This window comes from Sapajus apella, unplaced genomic scaffold, assembly GCF_009761245.1.
Source record: "Sapajus apella isolate SASKATOON/1434 unplaced genomic scaffold, GSC_monkey_1.0 scaffold10, whole genome shotgun sequence".
Lineage (NCBI taxonomy): Eukaryota > Metazoa > Chordata > Mammalia > Primates > Cebidae > Sapajus > Sapajus apella.
In genome coordinates, this window is record NW_022436950.1 from 42,516,326 (window position 1) to 42,540,705 (window position 24,380).

Genomic DNA, 24,380 nt, shown 5'->3' on the forward strand with positions numbered 1-24,380 from the left:
GTGATCCACCAACTTCGGCCTCCCAAAGTGCTGGGATTACAGGCAAGAGCCACTGCACTCTGCCTCATTTTAGACGTCTTTAGCCTTTACTTATAAATTCCTATTACTTTCTTATATTATTCCCAAGAAATATAAAAATCTGAGATTCCATAATGTAAACATTGGAAAGTTTAGAGATTAATACATATTAGAATATTCAGTACACATACATAGCGCTTTATATTCATAAGGTAGTCTTCATCCTTATGAAGGAGTTTAGCTCTTTACAAGCAAACATGCATTCAACCCAAGAGATCAATTTTTTGGCTGGTTTTAATAGTGGGAGACAGCATAAACAGAATCAAAAGTCTGAATTGCAAGGCTAACGTTATATTACCTTTCATTATATAGCCATGGAGACTGAACTAGTGAAAAAAGGGTAATCAGGTTGAACATTTTGTTTTTGATGATCTACTCACTGTTTCCTTGGAAACAGAGCTGACAGCCACAGAGCTGCTGGCATTAAATTTTCTCATTTTCTTTTTAAGCTTTGAAGCATCAAAGAAAAGGTGAGGTTTTATTATTGTACTCTGTATTCTATTCTGTAGAATCTGGCTTATTTTCAAATAAGTTAAAAACAAATATTTATTGAATGCCTATTATATATAAGGCACTAGGAGGTATAACTAACAAGTTTGAGAAAGAGCTTTAAAGCAGTTGAGTGGAATAAATGTAAGCTTCTAAGAGTCAATTTACTACATATTTGGGATTTTTTAAAAGAAAAGCAATAAAATAAAGCTTATTTTAAAAACCTATAGTGTGAGGGTAGGGCATTGAGATCAGCATAGTTTAATGGAATTGATTTTAGAAAACAACTAGATTTCCATACCAGACTGCATTATTCCTTCTTCCTGGGTATAAAATCTAGGTAATATGAAGGTGGTTACAATGTGCTAAGAAAATAGTCTTTGCCTCCAGTAAATAAAATAAGTAAATGTAAAAGGTTTTCTAAGAAACTCATATTCTAATGAATTTCTTAAATATTTCGGATGAGGGATGATTGTCAAATGATTTTAATACGGCTTTTTCTTTTATGAAACATTACGTTAACTGAAGTTTAAATAGCTTTAATTCATTTAAAATCAGTCATAAACTTTCAGAAATCATTTGTCAAATACATTCATTTACATGTGAAAAAAATGAGGCCTAGAGAAATAGAGGAACTTGCTCCACATCACACCTGCTTGGCAGAACACGAAGTTCTAGAACTTGTAACTCTTCATCCAATACTCATTATATCTTCACTGAGGTTTCAATTTATAAATATTTTAATTTCATATAATTCTTAGGAACTCATCTGTTGTTGAAAAATGAGATAAACACTATAAGAAACAAAAACATTACATGAACATGTATCCAAATGAAAGAACTGCTAAACATGGCCTTAACATCATATTTAAGTTTTGAGTGAACTATGAAGCTACCTGCTTTTCAGAAAGTACCAGAAGCAAACATTATCTGAAGAATGATCAAAAAGCCTCTCAGTACCTTGAATTGTGGAAGATCACCCTCTCAATTCTTCCAGCTGCAGCAATCTAGCTATCCATTAACTCCTTCACTCAATAATCCAACAACACTCCTTGAGTCCTGATTACAACATTGTGTACCTAACTAACTCTTCTCCAGGGTCCCTTTACCCCTAAACAGTTAAATATTTCCTCTTTTTCATACATCATATTGAAAACTACAGACTGTCAAGGAAAGAGAAAAATCTTTGAAACGACCATGAAAGGCAGTTTTTCCACAAAAAATAGCAATCTGACCGTGAATAGACTTTTTATCAACAACAACAGATGTCGAAAAATAATAGAAAACTGTCTTCAAAGTACTGAGGGAAATGAACCATCTATCCAGAATTTTATAATCAACTAAATTATCACAGAGGGGTGAAATAATAAAATTTTCAGGCATACATATTTTAGGAGAGTTTACCCATAAACCTTCTTGAAAGAACTACCAAAGGATCTAATTCAGCAAAAGTGAAAATGAACTATGCATGGAGGAATAAAATAAAATATATATCCAATGCAAATGCTATAATCAGTTTGTAGGCTTTCTCTCTTGTTACTATCCAAGTGTAAGAAAGGTGCCAAAAGTGATATGTAACTGGCTATTCTCCTAGTAAATCAGGAAATTCTCTTCTCAAGTGCTAAATACAAAATCATAATAAGATTGAATATTATGAGGTATCTAAACATTTTAAGATATTTTAATGTATCATATAATGACATATATTTTAAAAGTTTTAATATGATATAACATGTTATATAGCTGTAGGAGGGGTGTGGTATCTCAAGTCTGTAATCCTAGCACTTTGGGAGGCTGAGGTGGGCAGATCACTTGAGCCCAGGAGTTCAAGACCAGCCTGGGCAACATGGTGAAACCCTGTCTCTACAAAAAAATACAAAAAATCAGCCAGATGTGGTGGTGCATGCCTATAGTCCCAGCTACTCAGGAGGCTGAGATGGGAGAATCACCTGAGCTCAGGAGGTTGAGGCTGCAATGAGCCATGACCACACCATTGCACTCCAGCCTGGGTGACAGAGTGAGAACCTGTCTCAAAAAAAAAAAAAAAAAAAAAACAAAAAAAAAAAAAAATGTAAACATATCTGAACCAAATTTCAATTTATTTGATGTAATGATTGTATTAGTAATAGCGATAAAATAGTTTTGATTAAAAATTTATCGTAATAATTTTAGAAAGTAGAGAAAAAAATAAGGCTGAAATGATCATTCATAATCCTATTACCAAAAGGTAAATAGTGTTAACATTTTTTCATATTCCCTGAAGACATTTTTCTATGCATTTTGTATAGTTGAGAATATACTTATATATACAATTTTGTTTCCTACATTTTTCCCTTACAGTTCTACATTTTTTGTATGATGGGGATGATTATCCCCAAGTGATTACCCCCGATTATCCACATTATACAAAATTCCTTTCTTACTGTCCTTTGGAATAGGTAGTCTGTATTCCTCAGCCTACTACCTATAAGACACTTTAACTCTGAAAACTTTTCTCTGATTTTAAATGTATCTTTATTCTCTGGCACTGAAAAATCTTAATTTCTAACAATAGTTTTATCATAAGTATTTGTTATAATTAAATTTATTGTTTCAATTTTCAATTATAGAATTGTTTTTAAATTATTTTATTTTCTACTAGCTACTGCACCTTTATGGTTCAAAGTCAAAAGAACTTAGTCCATGTTTTGTTGCTATACTCCAGGCTGGGTAATTTATAAAGAATAGATTTATTTGATTTTGCAGGCCAGCAAGTCCAAAAGCTGGCACCTGGAGAGGGTCATCCTACGGTGGAAGACGGAAGGCAGAAGCAAGTACACAAGACAGATATAGGCACCAGGGGCCAAACTTGCTTTATAATAACCCACTCACACAACAACTAACCTGCTCCTTTGATAGCAACATTAATCCACTCATGAAAGGTCTGCCTTCATGATCCAAACCACGTCTTATTAAGTCCCATCCTCTTAACACTGTTGCATTGGGGATTAAGTTTCTAACATATGAACTTTATGACTCATTCAAACCATAGTGCGCGCGCGTGTGTGCGCGCGCGCGCACACGCGCACACACACACACACACACACCCATAGAGAAGTTTTGTTTCCACTCCTGTCCCCTTTACCTCATTTCCTCTGCCTCTAGGTAACGTTTACTTTCATTTTCCTTCCAGTATTTCTCTTTCTCTTTCTTACACAAAAGACAACATACATACATACTGTTCTGTACCTGTTCTTTCCCTTAACAATATATACTTGGAAACCTTTCCATTTCAGCTGACTGACCTGTTCTTCATTAGTTAACCAAATATTCTTTATAGTTCTTTATAATGAAGAATAACAAAAACTCCTTTTCTTTTATCCTTCTACCTGGACTAAATACACAGTTCTTGCTGATCTGAATTGAGACTCTATGCCATGCAGTCCCACTGGTCATTGATGTAAGCTGAATCTTCCTGAACAATTAACTCTAAATACTTCCCATTTCAGTAGCTTCCACTTATCTACTGTATGAAACTCATATTCCTTTTTCTCATTTCCCTACTACAGTTTTGGCTCCTATTTACCTTTCTAGTTCCATTTACTCCAATCTTTATTTAGTACTGTAAATCTTTATTTAGTAGTCTTTGATATGTGAGTCCCGGTTCAAAAGACCAATGAGAGACATCCCACCTTCCGACATCCAAAGCAGGATTCTCATCTAAATTGGCAAGAGGAATTAAAATCAGTAGTTAAAATCAGTAGCTAAAAGTTTAGTTAGATTTGGAGTTGGGAGTGGCCATGAGGGAACTGTGTACACCCTGAAGTCAGTGTGTGTCCTGACTTGTCAGTTTATTCTGGATTCCTGAGATCCTTTTTACCATATATATGTACACACACACATATGTACATATATGTATATATATACACACACACACATATATATGTATGTATATATATCTCCCAGTTTTAACTTGAGTTAGTTTGTGTTTCTTGCAACCAAAAGAACACTGAGTAGAGTTCAGGCTCTGAGGGGCCACTGAAGGATTTTACATTGGAAAGTAGAATAATGACAGAGAATAAAATCATGGGATTAATAAAATTTAAGAGATAGGTAAAAGTAGTTCACATGAGACGGAGACTGAGAGGCTATATGAACAGGAGAAAAAAGTGGAAAATGATGTTACAGAAGACAATGGAGGGCAGTGTTTTAAGAAAGAAGTGGCAAATGTTGTAGAAGCATCAAGTAAGACTGAAAAGTGTCAACTGGATTTGGTAATTAAGTCAATGGTTACCTTTGCAAAAAAAGTTTCATGCAGGTGGGTGTGGGGGCAAAAATTACAGTGTAGCTGAAACATGAATGGGAGATGAGGAATTGGACATAAGTATAAACCACATCTTTAGGAATACTGACTGAGATGAGCGAGCTACAGGTGAGAGCTACAGGGAGAATTTTGGAAAAAAAAATGCGTATTTATATGCTTTGGGGAAGGAGGATAGAATGGGAGAGATTGATAGAGACCTTAACTTGATAGAACTAATTTCCTGAAAATAAAGGATGGGGAGATGGTAACATAAAACACAACTAGAGAGATTTGCTTTTTATGTCCTCTAAGGATAGCAAAGTACAGTGATAATGCTTATTATATGCCAGGCATTGTGTCAAACACTTTAGATGTATTAACTGAATTAGGATAGGATGAAGATAATGAACTTAGGAATGAGGAGCTGAAGCAATGTGCATCTGAAAATCCAAATTATCTTTGCAATAAGATAAGGTTAGTACTAAAAATTTACTAAAAGAGAAGTAAGAAGAAATGTAGGGAGCTTAAAAAGTAGTGGTCTGAAATTTAGAAGAGGAAGCTGGTGACCAGAAACATATACAAGTATTTTTTGGGACACAGTCTCATTCGGTTGCCCAGGCTGGAGTGAAGTGGCGAGAGGTCAGCTCACTGCAACTTCTGCCTGCAGGGTTCAAGCAATTCTTGTGCCTCAGCCTCCCCAGTAGTTGGGATTACAGGCATGTACCACCATACCTGGCTAATTTTTGTATTTTTAGTAGAGATGGGGTTTTGCCATGTTGGCCAGGCTGGTCTTGAACTCCTGAGCTCAGGCAATCTGCCCTCTTCGGCCTCCCAAATTGCTAGGATTACAGGCATGAGCCCTGTGCCTGGCCAAGAATTTTTGAAGAATAATACAAATGACTGTGTCATTTTCTCTAGCAGTAGTCAGATACAGTAGTGTCAGAGTTCAGAGCCAGATTATATTGTTCCAAGGTTGGAAGTCTGTAAGTAGAGTGGGATAGAAAGGCAAGCATTCAAGATAGCTGACAGCTCTGGCAGAAGGTAGTTGAACTGATGCTCAGTAAGGTTAGGTTAGATATAAAGGGAAGTAAAGCTAGGGGTGAATAATGATGGATAGGAAAAAAGATAGTAAAATATTAGAAGGAAAATTACAAACATAAAGACTGTATTGATTTTCTATCCCACTCCTTTCTGAGTGAACAGTCAATGCAGCAGGTTGCCACAACTCATGAAGGCCACCAGAAGAGGAAGTGCTGTCATCTTGGAGTTCAGGGATTTCTCCATAGAACAGAGTCCTCAGGCAGGACAGGTCTGTCAAAGTGCAGTCCACTGACCAGTATCTTTGGCATCACCTAGGAGTTTGTCAGAAATGCAGAATTGTGGGTCCTACCCCCAGAACTATTAAATCAGAATCTTTTTTCTCGTTTTCTTTGAGACAGAATCTCACTCTATCACCCAGGCTAGAGTGCAGTAGTGTAATCTTGGCTCACTGCAACCTCTGCCTCCCTGGTTCAAGTGATTCTCCTGCCTCAGCCTCCCAAATAGCTGGGATTACAGGCACACACCACCATGCCTCGCTAAGTTTTTGTATTTTTAGTAGAGACGGGGTTTCACCACGTTGGTCAGGCTGGTCTTGAACTCCTGACTTTGTGATCCGCCTGCCTCGGGCTCCCCAAGTGCTGGATTACAAGCATGAGCCACTGCGCCCAGCCCAGAATCTGCTTTTTAACAAAATCTCCAAGTGATTCATATGCACATTAACGTTAAGCACTGGGATAGACAGATGAGGGGGTATGGATTCACCCTGGGTTTATTTGTCATAATACTGCTCATAACATGCTAGGAGAAATAGAGGAGACGTTCTGCCCATGATGTTCTCTAGCACCCAGACTCAATATTCCCCCTTTATCTATAACTTAAGGCTTTCCTCAAATGATTTGTAATCCTCTGCACTCACTGGTAATTCCATCCCAGACTCCAAATGCCTTCTTCTCTTTTACGGTCAATAATGTCAAAACCCTATAGTATATATTCCTTTTTATCACATTTCTCTTTTAACATCTTGTTGATCAAAAGGTTCTTCTTGATGACCCAGTCATGTTGGTGTAAATCTACAAATTTAACACACTTTTTTTTTTTCTTTTTGAGATGGAGTCTCGCTCTGTTTCCCAGGCTGGAGTGCAGTGGCACGATCTCGGCTCACTGCAACCTCCATCTCCCAGGTTCAAGCAATTCTCCTGCCTCAGCCTCCAAAGTAGCTGGGATTACAGGTGTCCGCCACCACACCTGGCTAATTTTTGTATTTTTAGTAGAGATGGGGTTTCACCACATTGGCCAGGCTAGTCTCGAACTCCTGACCTCTAGTGATCCACCAGTCCTTGGCCTCCCAAAGCATTGGGATTACAGACATGAGCCACCATGCCCAGTCAAACTTAACACATTCTATAGCTATCAATAAACTATAACAGACATGACATTCCCAAGTGAACTCACCACCTCATAAAGAACTTCGGGCTACGTGCCGTTGCTCACATCTATAATCCCAGCACTTTGGGAGGCTAAATTGAGTGGATCACTTGAGGACAGGAGTTTGAGACCACCCTGGCCAACAGAGCAAAATGCCTTTTCTACTAAAAATACAAAAAATTGGGCCAGGTGTGATGGCTTATGTCTGTAATCCCAGCACTTTGGGAGGCCGGTAGATCATGAGGTCAGGAGTTTGAGACCAGCCTGGCTAACATGGTGAAACCCTGTCTCTATTAAAAACACAAAAATTAGCCAGGTGTGGTGGTGCGCACCTGTAATCCCAGCTACTTGAGAGGCTGAGGCAGGAGAATTGCTTGACCCAGGGAAGCAGAGATTTCAGTGAGCTGAGATCATGCCACTGCACTCCAGCTTGGGCAAAAGAGCAAGACTCTGTCTCAAAAAAAAAAAAAAAAAAAAATTATTCGGGCTTGGTGGTGCACACCTATAATCCCAGCTACTCAGAAGGCTGAGGCACAAGGATCGCTTGAACCTGGGAGGTGGAGGCGGTGCCACTGCACTCCAGCCTGGGCAACAGAGCAAGACTGGTCTCAAAACAAAACAAAACAAACAAAAACCTCATACAGGACACATTTCAATTACATATTACTTAGCAATTACCCTTGCAGACTTATCTCCTTACAAAAAAGAGACTGTTTCTGCATTTCCCCATTTCTGTCTATCGTCATCAATTTTTCACATTCAGTAGCTAGCTGTGTTTGTTTAGACTTGCAACTGTTTCTCTGTAAGGTAAAGAATATTTTGATTTTCAGATCACTTCACCTCTCCTTCATAGTTTTGTAATCTGAATATCAGGGTGTTGTACAAGATAAACTATAAGCTTCCTTTTAGTTTTAAAATTATTTGATTTTATGTATCATAGCCAAATTTCCTCTGCGCGGAAAATATACCAGAAAATCAGCCCAAGTTCAGTGAAATTCAGTTAGTGAGTGCCAAATGCCATTCTAAGAAACCTGTAGTTAGCTACACACATACACACATCATCTATGATTGAGTGAGCTTTAAAGAGCGATCATCTTTCTCCTAACATTCTAGTGTTTTGAAGCTGCTACACGTGATTATGATTTCGAGCTACTTTTTTTTTTTTTTTTTTTTTTACCTCCTTCTTTGTGCAAAACAAAACCGAAATTCTTCAAAACGAATTAAATCACCTATGACTCTGAATGGAAGCTGGGCGAAATTATCTCCTCAAGTTAACGTGGAACCGATTCCCCAAGAGGTGGAGGTTCTGGGGAGCAAGGCGAGTCGGTGTCAAGCTGATTACGCAGATACCTGTTGGGGACGTCAGGATACGTGTTGGATATTTTGGTAACATTTTTTAAGGACTAACAATGCTTTCTGTGATTCAGGCTTTCATCTGATACCAAGGGCAGAATCTCGTCGGCCTGTGGGTGTTTTTTTATGAGCCGCTGCTTTTAAGCGCTGTTACCTACTGGGCCCAAGCAGGCGGTGGAAAAGGGGAAATAAAGCCATTTGTTCCCTCCTCAAGCTAATTGCTCCACAGAGCTGTGAGTGTGCTCTATTACCACTGGGAAAACCGAAATTGCGGAAGCCTGAGGCGTTTCGAAATTGAACGGGAAGGGTTTATAAACTGCTGCAGGGAGAGGCGTTGGCGACGTGACAGCTGATGACCCCTGGGCTTTTAAAGTCCTCCTCGCCTCTCTCTCTGTCCGCTCTCAGTCCTTAATCGCCTCTGGGTTCTGGGCTCTGGGCTCTAGCCCCCTCCTCAGATTAACCCATCTGATACCCGCCTCCTGCCCTATCCTCTCCGCTACCCAGGCTCGGCTCCAGGGCTCCCGCGCTCCGCCCATCCCCCTCTGGATGCCTCCTCGCTCCCTCTTCTTTCCCTCCCTCCAGCCACTCCTCGCGCCTTTCCCTCCCCACTTCCCTCCTTTCCCCTCACCCTTCAGCCCAGCCCACCCAGCTTTCTCCCACTTCCTTTTCCCCCTCAGATTCGCGCTCCCGCTGCAACATCTCCTCCTCCCACAGCTCTGGGAGTCGACAGGCCAGAGGCGCCGCGGACCTGGTGCGCGCAGGCGCACTGAGCGGCTGGCGAGCGGGCAGGCCGGGCATCAGCGCAGGCGCGCGCGGCTGGGGCTCGGCTCCGGGGCTGGCGGTCGGACAGTCCTCGGGCTCGCTCAGTCCGGGCTTGGGGCCCCGCGGCGGCGGCGGAGGTAGAGGGGGCGTCGGCGGTGGCGACGGCACCATGTTACTTCAGTCAGTCAATCTCTGGAACCTGGCGTTTTATGTCTTCATGGTCTTCATGGCAACGCTGGGGCTGTGGGATGTCTTCTTCGGCTTCGAGGAGAATAAGTGCAGTATGAGCTACATGTTTGAGTACCCGGAGTATCAGGTAAGGTTCTGCCCTCTCCTTGGCCGGGTGCTCCAAGACTCTGGCCTCTGGTGCCTTTTTCCTTCTGTGGGTTCATCCTGCCTTGGCTCTTGGCGCCTCCTGGGCCCCCGTCCCGTCCTCGCCTCTGTTTTCTCCGCCCGGGGAGACTCTGCATCCCCTTTCTGTCCCCCTCACTTACGCTTTGTGTCCTTTCTCCACGGTGAGGTGTTTGTTAGACGATTCCCGAGAGCATCCTCGTGGTCGCCCTGGTAGTTACTCCGCTGACCCTCCGCCTTCTCCCCAGCCCCAAATCCTGGGCACAAGGTCTTCTGACTGGCCGGGCCCAGCCCCGGTCACACCCAGAGAGGCAACCTCAACCCTTCTCCCTAAACCCAAGCTCCATTCCTCTCGCGTTCCTGCCTTAACCCGTGCCCCAGGACCTTCCTTTGCTTCCCACGCGCCTAAATTCTTCCCCCTCGCGCCCAGTGATTTGCGCGTCAGATTTCGCATTTCTAGAAAGGGACCGAGCGTCTGCAGAGTGTATATTGGCTAGATAGTTCCCAAGGCTGTTTTTAGAGACTCCAGGGTTTTGCCTAAGGGTAAGCCGGTGAGTTATGAAATTGGAAACTAGATTCGCTCTTGAAAAGATGTTGCGGATCCTCTTGTTTTGCAGGTTAAGGGGCTGTGCGTGTGTGGGCATGCTTGTGTGTGCATACCTGTGTTTATCCATGTCTCCCAGCTGCCGAGCCTCTTACTAGTTGCATGCAAAATCTATTAAACGATGCTGTTTTTTTTTTTTTCTCGCTGGGTTCGGAGTTTAAGAGACACGAGACCCTTTCCTCTCCACCCGCATTGCTTCCATGCCATTTTGAATGTTTTCAATCAATGGCTTCGTTAGTTCGGCATAGTAGAATCTAGAATTTCATTCATGACTCGATGTAAAAAGAGGCGCAGACAAATTACACAACTGTCCTAAGATTTTTTTTCCGAATGATTCTTTTATTTCTAAGTGCATCTCTTAATTACGGACTACCTATTATAATAGTAATTCCCTACCATAAATGTATATGCACTATAATATGTATTGTAAAATACATTTTTAGTATACTCTTAAAATCACAGCAGTTTTTCTTAGGGTGAAGGATGTAAGTCCTGATTGCTTCTTTGTACAAGTCATTATGGAGGAAGCCTATTACTTGATGATTCTTCTATTATTTTGATCTTAAGACTACTAAAGGCTTAAATTGCTGAATAACATTCTTTCCTATGGACAGAATTTAGATTTCATTTGTGTTTACATCCTTACCTTGGTTTTGCATTTATGATGATAAGAGAGTGGAAGCATTTGGTAGGGATGCCATTGAAGGAGATTTTGACATGTTACTGCTATCTCTGTTCATTTCTAAGCAAACCTTTTTAGTTTAGTTTTTTAAAAACTGAAAATAGAGCTATCATAATTCCCTCCTTATGTTTGGTTTAATAATTAGGGACCTTCCAGTAGATTGAAGTAAATCACTTTAGTTTTGTACTGCATTGAAGAGTTTGGTTCAAATCATTTTGGAACAGTACAGTACTAATCCCCATTTATTTTTAGATTTCCTACAATTATTGAAGCTATTTTAATATTCACAGAAGTAGAAATTGTTCTCCTTAGTGTTGGGAACAAAGCATATGGATCTCACAGATGCATTTCCTGCCTCATAAAATTGACTGGAAAGACAGAAAATTAGTGTAGCTAATGGTGAAGAGCTCTTTGGGTTTTTGTTGTTGTTGGGTAGTGTAGGTCTAGTTATTTTGATTGAAGTTGCTTTTTTGGGATTTTACACTTCTATCTGCTAATACAGTAATAATCACAGTGATATAAATTTTTGATTTTTAGGAGGTTCTATTTTTATGACATAAAAAGCTGTGTTAATTCATGATAGTATTTATATTGTATTCTTAGTCTTTTTATTTCACATACCAGGTCATGTTATCTTACAGATACAATAAAACCTGCCTATAGAAATGATTCATTTTGAACATAGTGAGATTTTTGAATAAATGAGACCATTCTGTTAAGAACCAAATGGCTTCCATGAATAAAAATGTTTTAAAGATATTTTACATATTGCTTACTTTTAATTATATTTTATAGTCAGCTCTCTAATTGTTCACAGGTTGATACCCAGATGTGAGATGTCCAAGTTATTGGCTTTTCTTCTGTTTTTGATGCCTTTCTTCTTTTTTATTGCTTATTTGCATCTTCTTTAGCCAGCAGAAATAGAAAGGTAGTTGAAATGCACTCAATTTTATTCTTCATTAAAAAAAAAAAAAAAAGATGGGCGATAAATTTGAAGCTCTTTGCAAAAATGAAGTTTTGAATTTAAAATTGTTTGATTATCTCTGTTCATCTTCTACCTCTGGTTTTCCCAGAGTCACTTATTCGGAGTTAATTCAACATCTCACGAGCCCATATCTCAAACCTGTAAGGCAAATATACTTTATCCTTTAAAGCTTCTTGCCCTGTTATGACAGCAAGGCAAAACTTTTATTTGTTAGCAAATGGTTTTAGGCAAATTGCAGAATTTTAGAAGAAACATCTGAGTTGTTTTCTCTCATACAGTGATTTTTTTGGCTATCTTCATATGTGTAACCTAATGGTTGCTCTCTGGAAGAAAATGTTGGTGTGTGCCTGTCGTCCCAGCTACTCAGGAGGCTGAGGCTGGAGAATCGCTTGAACCCAGAAGGCGGAGGTTGCAGTGAGCCAATATCGTGCCACCACTGCCCTCTAGGTGGGGTGAGAGCAAGACTCTGTCTCATAAAAAAAAGTCATATATTTTGTTATTAAGTGTGTTATTTATTTAGAAAGTTGTTTATTGAATGAGCAGACTTTGCCAGGTGTATCTAGATACTTGGTGTAGGTGAAAGGGAATTAGAACTAAATCATATCTTGTGTCTTTATGTCTTTATAATACAATGGGGGAAATGGACATGTAATTTATAATTACGATATAATGTACTGTTATAATTTCACAATAAGAGAGTATGTACAAAGCTTTTCACAGAAAGCAGACCCTCCAAGTTTGTCTTGGGTGTTCAAAGGCTTTAGAGAAGATGCAAAGTGAATTGGGCCATGGAGGGTGTATAAAGTACTGAAAGAACATTGCAGGCATGAATAGTATATGTGAAGGTGGTAATGCACCAGGACATGTTGCATGAACAGTATTTATAATATATTACCATTATATCAAAACTAAAATCTATACACATATTTGCTTATATATATGTGAAATATTTCTAGAAGCACACACAAACTGATAACAGGTTGCTTTCTAGGGTAGGTCAACTGGATGGCTGAAGGACCATGGGCAGGAGAGATCCTTTTCAATGTATATCCTTTTGAATCTTGAATTCAAAAACATATTAAAAATACATTTTAAAACATGTCGTGTAAGTTATAAGAAAGTAGGTAAGGGCAGGGTGAGGTGGCTCACACCTGTAATCCTATCAATTTGGGAGGCCAAGGTGGGCGAATAACTTGAGTCCAGGAGTTAGAGACCAGCCTGGATAACATGGCGAAACCCTGTCTCTACTTAAAAAAAAAAAAAAAAATTAGCCAAGTGTGATGGCATGGGCCACCTGTAGTCTCAGCTAAGGAGGCTGAGATGGGAGGATCACTTGAGCCTGAGAAGTCGAAGCTACAGTGAGACAAGATTGCACCACTGCACTGCAGCTTGGACAACAAGAGTGGGACCCTGTCTCAAAAAAAAAAAAAAAAGTAGGTAAGAATTATTAGAGCTAGATTTTAAAGGACTCTCTCTTAAGCCGTGTGTGTGTGTGTGTGTGTGTGTGTGTGTGTGTGTGTGTGTGTGTGTTAGTGTGAACTATGGATTATAGAAGGCAGACTATGCAAGGAGAGACAAATCTGAAAAATTCAGTTGTCCTTAAGGCCTTTTTTTTTTTTTTTTTTAGAAGGAGTCTAGCTCTGTCACCAGGCTACCAGGCTGGAGTGCAGTGGCACGATCTCGGTACATTGCAACCTCCTCCTCCCTGGTTCAAGGGATTTTCCTGCCTCAGCCTTTGACCTAGCTGGGATTACAGGCATGCATTGCCATGCCCAGCTAATTTTTGTATTTTAATATATACGGGGTTTCACCATGTTGGCCAAACTGGTCTCGACCTCCGGACCAGCCTGGCCAACATGATCGAGGTGGGTCTTGATCTGCCCACCTCGGCCACCCAAAGTGCTGGGATTACAGGCATGAGCCGCTCTGCCCAGCCGCCCCTAGAACTACTCTTATGGGGGGTGGTAAGCAAAGGGCTGACTGAGAGCTCTTCGAGAGATCTTAAAAACTGTGTATGAATCTTGATCAAAGTCGTTTTTCTTTTTGGTTAGTTATGGAGATCAAACTTTATTTTTCAGTTTAAGTTCACAATTAAGTAATATCATAGATACTTTAGTTTCTTAAATCAATGTTTTTCTAGTACTTGGGAGTTTGTTAAAAATTTTGTCTTTTGAGAGAGTTTATGTAGAGTTAAGAAGAACTCACACTAAAGTAGAGTCAACGAAGGAGGACAGGAGAGTTAGGATTGTGGAGATAATATTTAAATATAAAGGTAATTGATCTTAATATGGAAGAGGTGTTGCTTATTTAAAATAAACTATATAGAGGCTGGGTGCGGTGGCTGACGCCTGTAATCCTAGCACTTTGGGAGGCCAAGGTGGGCAGATCACGAGGTCAGGTGTTCAAGACCATCCTGGCTAACATGGTGAAACTCCATCTCTACTAAAAATTCAAAAAAAATTAGCTGGGCTTGGTGACTCATGCCTGTAGTCCCAGCTACTTGGGAGGCTGAGGCAGGAGAATTGCTTGAACCCGGAAGGCGGAGACTACAGTGAACCGAGATCACGCCACTGCACTATAGCCTGGGCGACAGTGCGAGACTCCGTCTCAAAAAACAAACAAACAACAAAAAAAAAACTGAACAAAACTTTATGGAATAAAAAATTTACATTGGAGTCCTGCTCCCTTAAGTATTTTCCTTTTAAAATCCCTTGACCATATTCTATTTTCTTATCAGCATCCTTTTTGTATGCCTATACCTTTTCTGTCAATCTGGTAAATTACCTCTCCTGAGTCTTTCCTACTCCCTTTCAACTTGAACTCTGTCTAGAAATGGAGTTTTACCATTTGCCTACAACTCCCACCATTCTTGCCTCTTCTCTTATTTTTTTGTTCTAACTTCTTTTTCTATCTCCATACTTTTTTAAAAAACACTGTATACATTCATATTTTTAAAAATATTCTTTCTCACTATAAAATTGCTTTCACAATAGTATGTTATGAAATATATCGAATGTATTTTGTTGCTTCCTTTTCTGTCTCAAGAAAATTAAATTTTTTTTAGATATATTTGATAGTTTCCTGTTTTTGAGTTAATTTTCAACTAGTCCAAACTTTGTTTAGCTACTGTTCTCTTATGGTTTTTTTTTTTTTTTTTTTTTTTTTGAGACAGAGCCTCACTCTGTGGCCCAGGTTAAAGTGCAGTGGTTGGATCTTGGCTCACTGCAGCCTCCACCTCCTGGGTTCAAGCGATTCTCCTGCTTCAGTCTCCTGAGTAGTTGTGACTATAGGCGTGTGCCACCATGCCCAGCTAACTTTTGTGTTTTTAGTAGAGACAAGGTTTCACCATGGTGATCAGGCTAGTTTTGAACTCCTGACCTCGTGATCCAACTGCCTCAGCCTCCCAGAGTGCTGGGATTACAGGCATGAGCCACTATGCCCAACCCTGTTTACTTTTTGTTTAATTTGTACCTAGAGAAGTAAACAATTGTGTCATTTTCAGTTTTGATTATATTCAAAATATAATCAATATACTGTGCACAATCAGTATTGGGACTAATTTGAATTGAAGTACATGTATTAAATATAAAAGAAATAGTGGGGTTATTATTTCTGTATTTTAAGTTTTTGGGGAGATAACTAAGGTTGCTAGTATCTTAAGCTTACAGTCTCTGCTGATGTTTCCATGGTGTTATTGGCATAGATTGTTTATGTTAATATCCTCAAAGGGATATTTAGGAAGGTGCACAAATGATCAGAATTTTTTTGTTTTTGGAACAATGAGGGTTTTCAGCAGTCATTAGCAACATTTACAGGTTTTGAAATTCACTTTGTAGTTAAATTCTTTTATCAAGCACATACCACATGTACAGCACTGCTAGCTCTATGTAGACATTACTGTCCAATGTAATTGGTTTCATTCTTAATGGTTTCTGTCCTTTAAAATAAAAAAAAGAAAAGGAGCAAAAGGGTGTATGTATACTTTACTACCACTTTTATAGATGTCTACCTTTCAGGATGACCTTAAGAGATAATTTATACTACGCTGAAAAAAATTTAGGTGAGCTACTGACTGAGTAGTTAGGTGAGCTGCTGTATTATTGGTATACAATAACATGAATTGCAGAGTAGTTTAAGGTTTGCCAACAAACCATTTACCTGGTCCATGAAAACTGAAATAGATACTAATTCACCGGAATGTTTATGGTAAGAAGAGTGTACATATCTTGACTAAGACATGGCTATAAGGTTCAGATTAATTTGTTAAGCATATTGTAGGCCAAAGCATATTAAATTGTAAGCTACATTGTAACACGATGTACTTTCTTTTGAAGCTGTAACAACTGAAATATATAGTTGGGTCTGAGTAAAAGAGACATTTCAAAATAGTTAAAAATGGAAAAAAAGATTTGATGATAGAAAGCCTTTATCATTTTGAAGTATAATTGATACTTATCCAACTATGTTAACATGTAACTTGTTGACATATACCAGTGGTTTCTGCCATTGTCAGTGGCCATTTTGAGTAATTTGTGTTGGTTAGAAATTCAATTAGTCCTCTTTTACGTTTTCCTGAAGACTACATGTTTCAAAATTCACGCAATTCAAGATCGATTCTCTATATGAATAAACTGCAAGTAGAACTTGTTTTGTGTATGAAGTATGGTTTTAATATCAGTAATATTTTATATTGTACTATTTCAAATTTGCATAATTCAGAATTGCATATGATGAGGCTGAACTGTATTAATAAAATTGATTAAAGTGAAACTACATTTTTTTAAATGTAGAAAATAGAACTTCCAAAGAAACTGGCAAAACGCTATCCAGCATATGAGTTATATCTTTATGGAGAAGGATCCTATGCTGAAGAACACAAAATTCTCCCTTTGACGGGTATTCCAGTTCTCTTTCTTCCTGGTAATGCTGGAAGTTATAAACAAGGTAAGTTTCACTGGAAGTAAGTTTTGAGAGCTATAAAATTCAACTCAAAAAATTTGAATCATATCCATACTCAGTGAATCAAATAAAGTAAATGAAATGCATGCTGTGTTTGAAGTACTATATTGGGCTTACAGAGAGACCAAAATATGACATTTTCTGAGAGAATACATGTGAGAAGTACTTAGAAAAATTGAAGACCACTTTGCAAAGAGAGAAATAAAAAGAGTAAGGTGGAGTGGGATGGGATGAGTAGATGATAAAGGGGGAACCCCTTGGGGAATCAGCAGAGGAAACACATTTCTGCTGGAAATGAATGGCAAAGAGAACAGAAGCTTAAGCATTGATTAGGGAAGTAAATCAGTGGCTAATGTTATGCAAAATAAGAGAGATTAGTTTCCTTCTTTTGGAGTTATTTAAGTTAGAGAGATCTGAAAGTATTGGGAGGAACATAGAAAGGTAAGGATAGGGAAATTGCATGTACAGATTCCAAATTGATGTTGGCTTGGAGATATAGCGGTTATTTCTGGCATAACAGCTAAGTAAACTGGAATTAATTTTGTTTTAAACTAAAACCTGCTTTCTTATTTAATGGATTGGAATTGTTTCAACATGCGCAGTTATTTACGTGTTTATTCACCTAGCACGTATCTACAGGTATCTACCATGAGCCAGGCTGTGTTCTCTAGGGATCCAGAGCATATCAAGACAGATAAAGTCCCTCTCTCATCAAATTTATATGCTTATTGGGAGGACAGTGATCAAACAAATATGTCAGTAGTGTTAAAGGCTAGAAAGAAAAACAGACTAAGTTGGTAGAATATAAAAGGGTCAGGAGGTGGCTAGTTTAGATGAGGTGGTCAGGAAAGTCCATTGTGAGGAGATGACGTTTGAGGAGAGGTTTGACTGAGGGAAGCATTGATTAGGGAAGCAAATCAGGAGGCAGGAACATGCTTTGTGCATTCAAAGTTACTGTGACTAGAGAAAGCGAAAAGAGATAAGACTGGAAAAGTAGCCACAGGCCATATCACATAGGCTGTGGAAAAGACTTCGAATGAATGAGAAACTGTTGGAGGGCTTTGAGTAAGAAAAATATAATCTGATTTTTAAAATTTATCTTTGTATTTGAAATATTACATACATAGAAATACATAGGACATAGATACTTGTTTACAAATTATTATAAAATAAATACCCATGAAACCAAACCTTAGTCTAGAAGTAGATTACCAGTGACCTGGAAACCCCTTATGTGCCCCTTCATGGTTAAAACTCCCTCCTCTCTTTCTTGATATAATTACAATCCTAATGTTAAGATAGTAATTTCCTTAACTTTCTTTGTAGTTTTGCTTAATATGGTCTATTTATTTGAGGCTGTTTTTAAATTTTGTAATATGAATATAGTCATTCAGTATGTATTCTTTTGTGTCCGGCTTCTTCCACTCAGCATTATCTTTAAAATTCATCCAAGTTCATTTTCCTTATTCTCTATTATTTCTGTTGTATGACCATACCATGGTTTGTCCATTCTGTCTTTGGACAGAATAAATGTTTACATTTATTGGCAATTACAAATAATGAATATTATTCCATATGTGTCGTGAAGATACTATGTTTCTGTAAGATACATACTTAAGAGTGTAATTCCATGTTATAGGTTATGTATATCTTTTTAATCTTTACTGACTGTGCTAATGTATATTCTTATAAGCAGTATATTTTACTTTCCTTTGCTCCATGTCCTTTACAACACTGGAATTGTCCGATATTAAATTTTTAAGCAATCTGGTAGATGTGATTCACTTTTAAAAAGAAGATCACTCTGGCTTCGCTATGAAGAGACTTTCCTTTGCAGGGCAAGAGTGGAAGCAGGAAAGATACTAAAACATCGTAAGTCATCATAGAACTATACATAAAAATGAGATACCACTTCATACCTACTAGGATAGTTGTAAAAAAGAAGACAGATAACAACAAGTGTTGGTGGAGATGCAGGGAAATTGGAATCCTCATACATTGCTGGTGGAAATGTAAAATGTGCAGCTACTTTGGAAAACTGTTTGGCAGTTCCTCAGAATGTTGAACACTGAGCTATCATGTAATATTCCACTCCTAGGTATCTACCCAAGAAAAATAAACACATACCCACACAAAAACTTGTATATAAACATTCATAGCAGCGTATAATAACCAAAAGGTGGAAATAATTTAAATGGCCCTCAGCTGATGAAGAGATAAATCAAACGTGACATCTTCATACAATGCAATATTATTCAATAAAAAGGAGGAATGAAGTACTGATACCTCCCACAACATGGATGAACCTTGAAAACATCGTGCTATGTGAAAGAAGCCAATTCCAAAAGGCCACATATTATACGAGATGTCCAGAATAGGCAAACTCACAGGGACAGAAAGTAGATCAGTGCTTGTTAGGCCTAGAGGTTGGGAGGAATGAAGAAATGGGGAGTGACTGCCAGTAGGCACAGAGTTTTGTTTTTGAAGTAATTAAAAAATACCTACTGTTATATTTCAGAGATGGTTATACAATATATACCAGAGATGGTGAATATACTAACAACCATTTAATTTTACAGTTTATATAGTGAGTTGTATAATATGTGGATTATAATGCATCTATTGTATATGTTTTTTAAAAATGAAATTGCAGACAGGTATTTTGTTTGCTAAACCATATGCTACAATTTTTTATGCCATCTAAGCAGTTTATAATAAAAGTTTTAAAAAGATCGCAAAACAATAAGAACAAAAAGAGTGGAAACAGGGGGACGAGTAAAGAAACTGTTAGAGTAGTTCAGACAAGAGATAATGGTGTTGGATTAGGACAACAAAAAGAAGGTAGAATAAGTGATCTGCTTGCTTTTTATTTATTTAATTTTAAAAATATTTAGGGCATAGTTACTGCATTCAACGCATACAGTTGCTAGGTTAGTTTGTTCTCAATTGGTACTATTAATGAATTTCTTCCTGAAATAGGTGGTTTATATTTGAGTTGCAGAATAAAGTTATTTTTAAAGAAATTCTGAAGAAAGAAGGGATGAAACTTAAAAGTATTGTTTAGGGCAGGACACAGTAGCTCACACCTGTAATCCCAGCACTTTGGGAGGCCTAGGTAGGTGGATCACCTGAAGTTGGGAGCTCAACACCAGCCTGACCAACATGGAGAAAACCCATCTCTACTAAAACTACAAAAATAGCCAGGCATGGTGGCGCATGCCTGTAATCCCAGCTACTTGGGAGGCTGAGGCAGGAGAATCGCTTGAATCCAGGAGGCGGAGGTTGCAGTGAGCTGAGATCTCACCATTGCACTCCAGTCTGGGAAACAAAGAGCAAAACTCCATCTCAAAATTTAAAAAAAGGTATTGTTTAATGTGCACTTCATTCTTTTCCTCCACAGTTCGTTCTATTGGCTCTATCGCACTTAGAAAAGCAGAGGACATTGACTTCAAGTACCACTTTGACTTCTTTAGTGTGAACTTCAATGAAGAACTGGTGGCACTGTATGGCGGAAGTCTTCAGAAGCAGACCAAGTTTGTACATGAATGTATTAAAACAATTCTCAAACTCTATAAGGTGAGAGATAAGTATGCAAATCAATAGTGGTGCAACCTATCAGCATCTTTTTAAAAAAGGGATTCAGTATACTTTAAATCATGTATTGGAAGTTGAAGCAGAGATGCCACAAAGATTTTTTTGTGAGAGTCTTTTGTCTTGATCTCAGTAATGGTTTTGAAGTTTAAATTTATAAGAAATGTTTCTTATGGTGAATTCAGGAAGAAAAACTTTTTAAAACTATATATATAAATTAAGAGTGCGACGCATTACCTAAAAACCATTAGTATAGATTTCTGCCTCTAGCTATGACCACCTGCATTTGTAAACAACTGTAAAGTAAAACTGGTCAAGATATCTGAGGCACCTGATTTGAGATGCTGGACAACAGAACAGCAAAGGACTGTGATCCCTGGAAGAAGTGAGCCCCATGATTGCTCTGGTTTTTTGCCTGGAAGCATTTTCCAGACCATGGGGCAACATTGTTATCACTTAGCTAAAGAAAGTAGAGAATTGAAATTGAGGGCTGCTGAAGCAGCTAAATGTGACACGGTATGAGAAAGAAGAGAGTGAGGCAAAGAAAGGGACTCTAAAAATGCGCATTTTTCAATCTTTGAATGCCATACTACACAGGAAAAGTAGTTATAAAACAGTGGCATGCTAAGGAGGAAGTGGTGGGGTGTGTTCAAGGCATAGTGGTAGTTTAAATCAAGGTGGTGGCAGCTGAAGTGATGAGAAATTAAAGGCTGAGACATTACAATTTGCTGGCAGATCAGATATGGAAGGGCATAGTGAGAGGAAAAGAAGAGTTAAGGATGACCCCAAGTTTTTTGGCTAAACAACTGGAAAGATTGACTGCCATTAACTGAGGTAGGGAAGAATGTAGGAGGGACAGATTTGGAGGAGATTAAGAATTTAGTTTTAGACAGATTCAGTTTGAGATGCACATTAGACATTCCATATATGTTACTGTGCAGGTGGTGTTCAAGGCTAGAGTTCAAGAGAAGCGGTACAGCCTCAAGATAATTACTGGGGGGTTGACAGTGTGTAGATATATTTAAAGCCACTGGATTGGAAGAGATCAACAAAGATATGAAAAAGAAGTGATCTAAGGACCGAGGCCTGATTCACTTCAGTTTTAAGAAATGACGAGAGACAGCTGGGCCTGGTGGCTCATGCCTGTAATTCCAGCACTTTCCCAGGCCAAGGCAGGTGGACCACCTGAGGTTGGGCCAGCCTTGACCAGCCTGACCAACATAGAAAAATCCTGTTTCTGCTAAAAATATGAAAGTAGCCAGGCATGGTGGCACATGCCTGTAATCCCAGCTACTCAGGAGGCTGAGGCAGGAGCATCACTTGAACCTGGGTGGCAGAGGTTGCAGTGAGCCGAGATCACGCCATTGCACTCCAGCCTGGGCAAAAAGAGTGAAACTCCATCTCAGAAAAGAAAAGAAAAAAAAAATGAGGAGACAAGAGAAGGAAGCAGAACCAGAAACTAAAAAGGAGTAGCCAGTGAGGTAAAGGGAGAACCAGGAGAGTTTGTTGTCAAATAAACTAACGTAAATATTTCAAAGAAGGAAGAAGTGATCAACTGTGTCAAACGCTGCTGATAGGTCAAATAAGATGAGGATTAATAATTGTCCATTGTAGCCTAGGCAACATAGGGAGACCCTGTGTCTAAAAAAAAAAAAAAAAAAAAATTAGCTGGACGTGGTGGTGTATGCTTGTAGTCCCAGCTACTTGGGAGGCTGAGATAGGAGGATCTGCTTGGAACCTAGGAGATTGGGACTCCAGTGAGCCCCAATGATTGTGCCATTGCACTCCAGCCTGGGTGACAGAGTAAGACCCTGTCTCAAAAAAATAAAAGAAAAAGAAAAGAAAAAGAATTAAGAGAATTAAGAATTGGCTGTTGGATTCGTTGGTGATTTGGCAAGGACAGTTTTGGTGGCATGTTGGGGTAAAAGTCTGATTGAAATTGATTTAAGAGTGTGTGGAAGTTGAGAAATTGGAGACAGCAAGTACTGTGTATACAACTTGCTTTTTATTTTGTTTGTTTTTTGAGACAGGTTCTCACTCTGTCACCAGGCTGGAATGCAGTGGCATGATCTTGGCTCACTGCAACCTCTGCCTCCTGGGTTCAAGTGACTCTCATGCCTCAGCCTCCTTCGTAGCTGGGACTACAGGCACATGCCACCACGCCTGGCTAATTTTTGTATTTTTAGTAGAGACTGGGTTTTGCCATGTTAGCCAGACTGGTCTTGAACTCCTGACCTGAAGTGATTCACCCGCCTCAGCCTCCCAAAGTACTGTGATTACAAGCGTGAGCCACTGTGCCTGGCCTGCAACTTGTTTTTAGAGATTTGCTGTAAAGAAATGTAGAGAAGTTACTAAGGGGAAAGTGAGAATTAAAAGGGAGTTATTTTTAAGAGAGAATAACAATATATTTATATACTAATGAAATGTTCTAGAGAGAGAAAAGCAATAATGCAAGAGAAGGATTGCTAGAGTGATGTACTTGAGAATACAAGTATATTAAAAGAGAATAACAATATATTTATACACTAATGACAGTATATTTATACACTAATTGCTAGAGTGATATACTTGAGAATACAAGTATTTTAAGAGAGAATACCAGTATATTTATACACTAATGAAAATGATCTAGAGAGAGAAAAGCAATAATGCAAGAAGATGAAAAGGATTGCTAGAGTGATGTACTTGAGAAGGTCAAAGGGGACAGGTTTCAGAGCACAGTTGTAGGGGCTGGCTTTTGCTAAGATCAGGTCTGTATTTGGCAATCACCAAGGACTCGCTTGATTCCTAAATCAGCATATTATGACATTGCTGAAATACTGTCCACAAGGGAAGCTCATTAGAGACTCAGTGCCCATGGTTTTTACTGGGGTCGTATCACACAGATACTCTCTGCCTAGCACATACCAAAATTCCAGCCTGGAGGACAACAGGTGTTCAGCATCAAACATGTTGTTTGCACAAGCAGTTTAGTCACTCTTATCATTTAGGGAATGGTGGGAATCTCCCCCAAATATAAGGTTCCAGATTACAGCCGAGAGCCAACCTTGTATCCAGTCCATGCCAAGGACAGCAGTCTCAGGCCTCCTATGTTAACTCTTCTGCACAAGATTCAGTCTACTCATTGAGAAGAGATGGTATGTAGGAAGGATCAGTGTTGGAGATGATGAGCTAAAGTATGGTAATGAGACTGAGGAGATTGGTGAAAACAAAAGATCTTTTTGAAAAGCACTTCTCTAAAAAATAAAATATATGTAATTGTCAGTGAATAAATGTTTGGAATGCTGTTTCACTTTTAAACCCAAATGCACAATAGAGAAATAATTGGATGAGATAAAAGATAACAACATGGGCCAGGCTCGGTGGCTTATGCCAGTAGTCCCAGCACTTTGAGAGGCCAAGGTGGGCGGATCATGAGGTCAGGAGTTGGAGACCATCCTGGTTAGTGCAGTGAAACACCATCTCCACTAAAAATACAAAAATTCAGCTAGTTTTGATGACACACACCTGTAGTCCCAGATACTTGGGAGGCAGAGGCAGGAGAATTGCTTGAACCCAGGAGGCAGAGGTTACAGTGAACTGAGATCACACCACTACACTTCAGCCTGGGTGACAGAGCAAGACTCCATCTCAATAATAATAATAATAATAATAATAAAGTTAACATGATAAGGTAGTATATTGCTATCACAACTGTAATTGTCTTGGCTTTTTTTTTGGGTAGTATTTTAAGTTTCAAACAAATGATCTGATTTTGTATGTCTTGTAAAACCTAATA

At 38.9% G+C, this 24,380-nt stretch overlaps 1 protein-coding gene across 2 annotated transcripts in view; it reads left to right on the forward strand.

Annotated features, from left to right (window-relative positions):
• The first annotated feature begins 9,481 nt into the window (after window positions 1-9,481).
• The window catches only part of PGAP1 (post-GPI attachment to proteins inositol deacylase 1), a 79,420-nt gene continuing 64,521 nt past the window's right edge, over window positions 9,482-24,380 (forward strand). For both annotated transcript variants that reach the window (XM_032278784.1, XM_032278785.1), the window contains exons 1-3: window positions 9,482-9,746; window positions 16,843-16,996; window positions 20,412-20,587. In XM_032278784.1, the coding sequence (XP_032134675.1) occupies window positions 9,600-9,746; window positions 16,843-16,996; window positions 20,412-20,587 (477 nt within the window). In that variant the 5' untranslated portion in view covers window positions 9,482-9,599. The remainder of the gene's footprint in view (window positions 9,747-16,842; window positions 16,997-20,411; window positions 20,588-24,380) is intronic.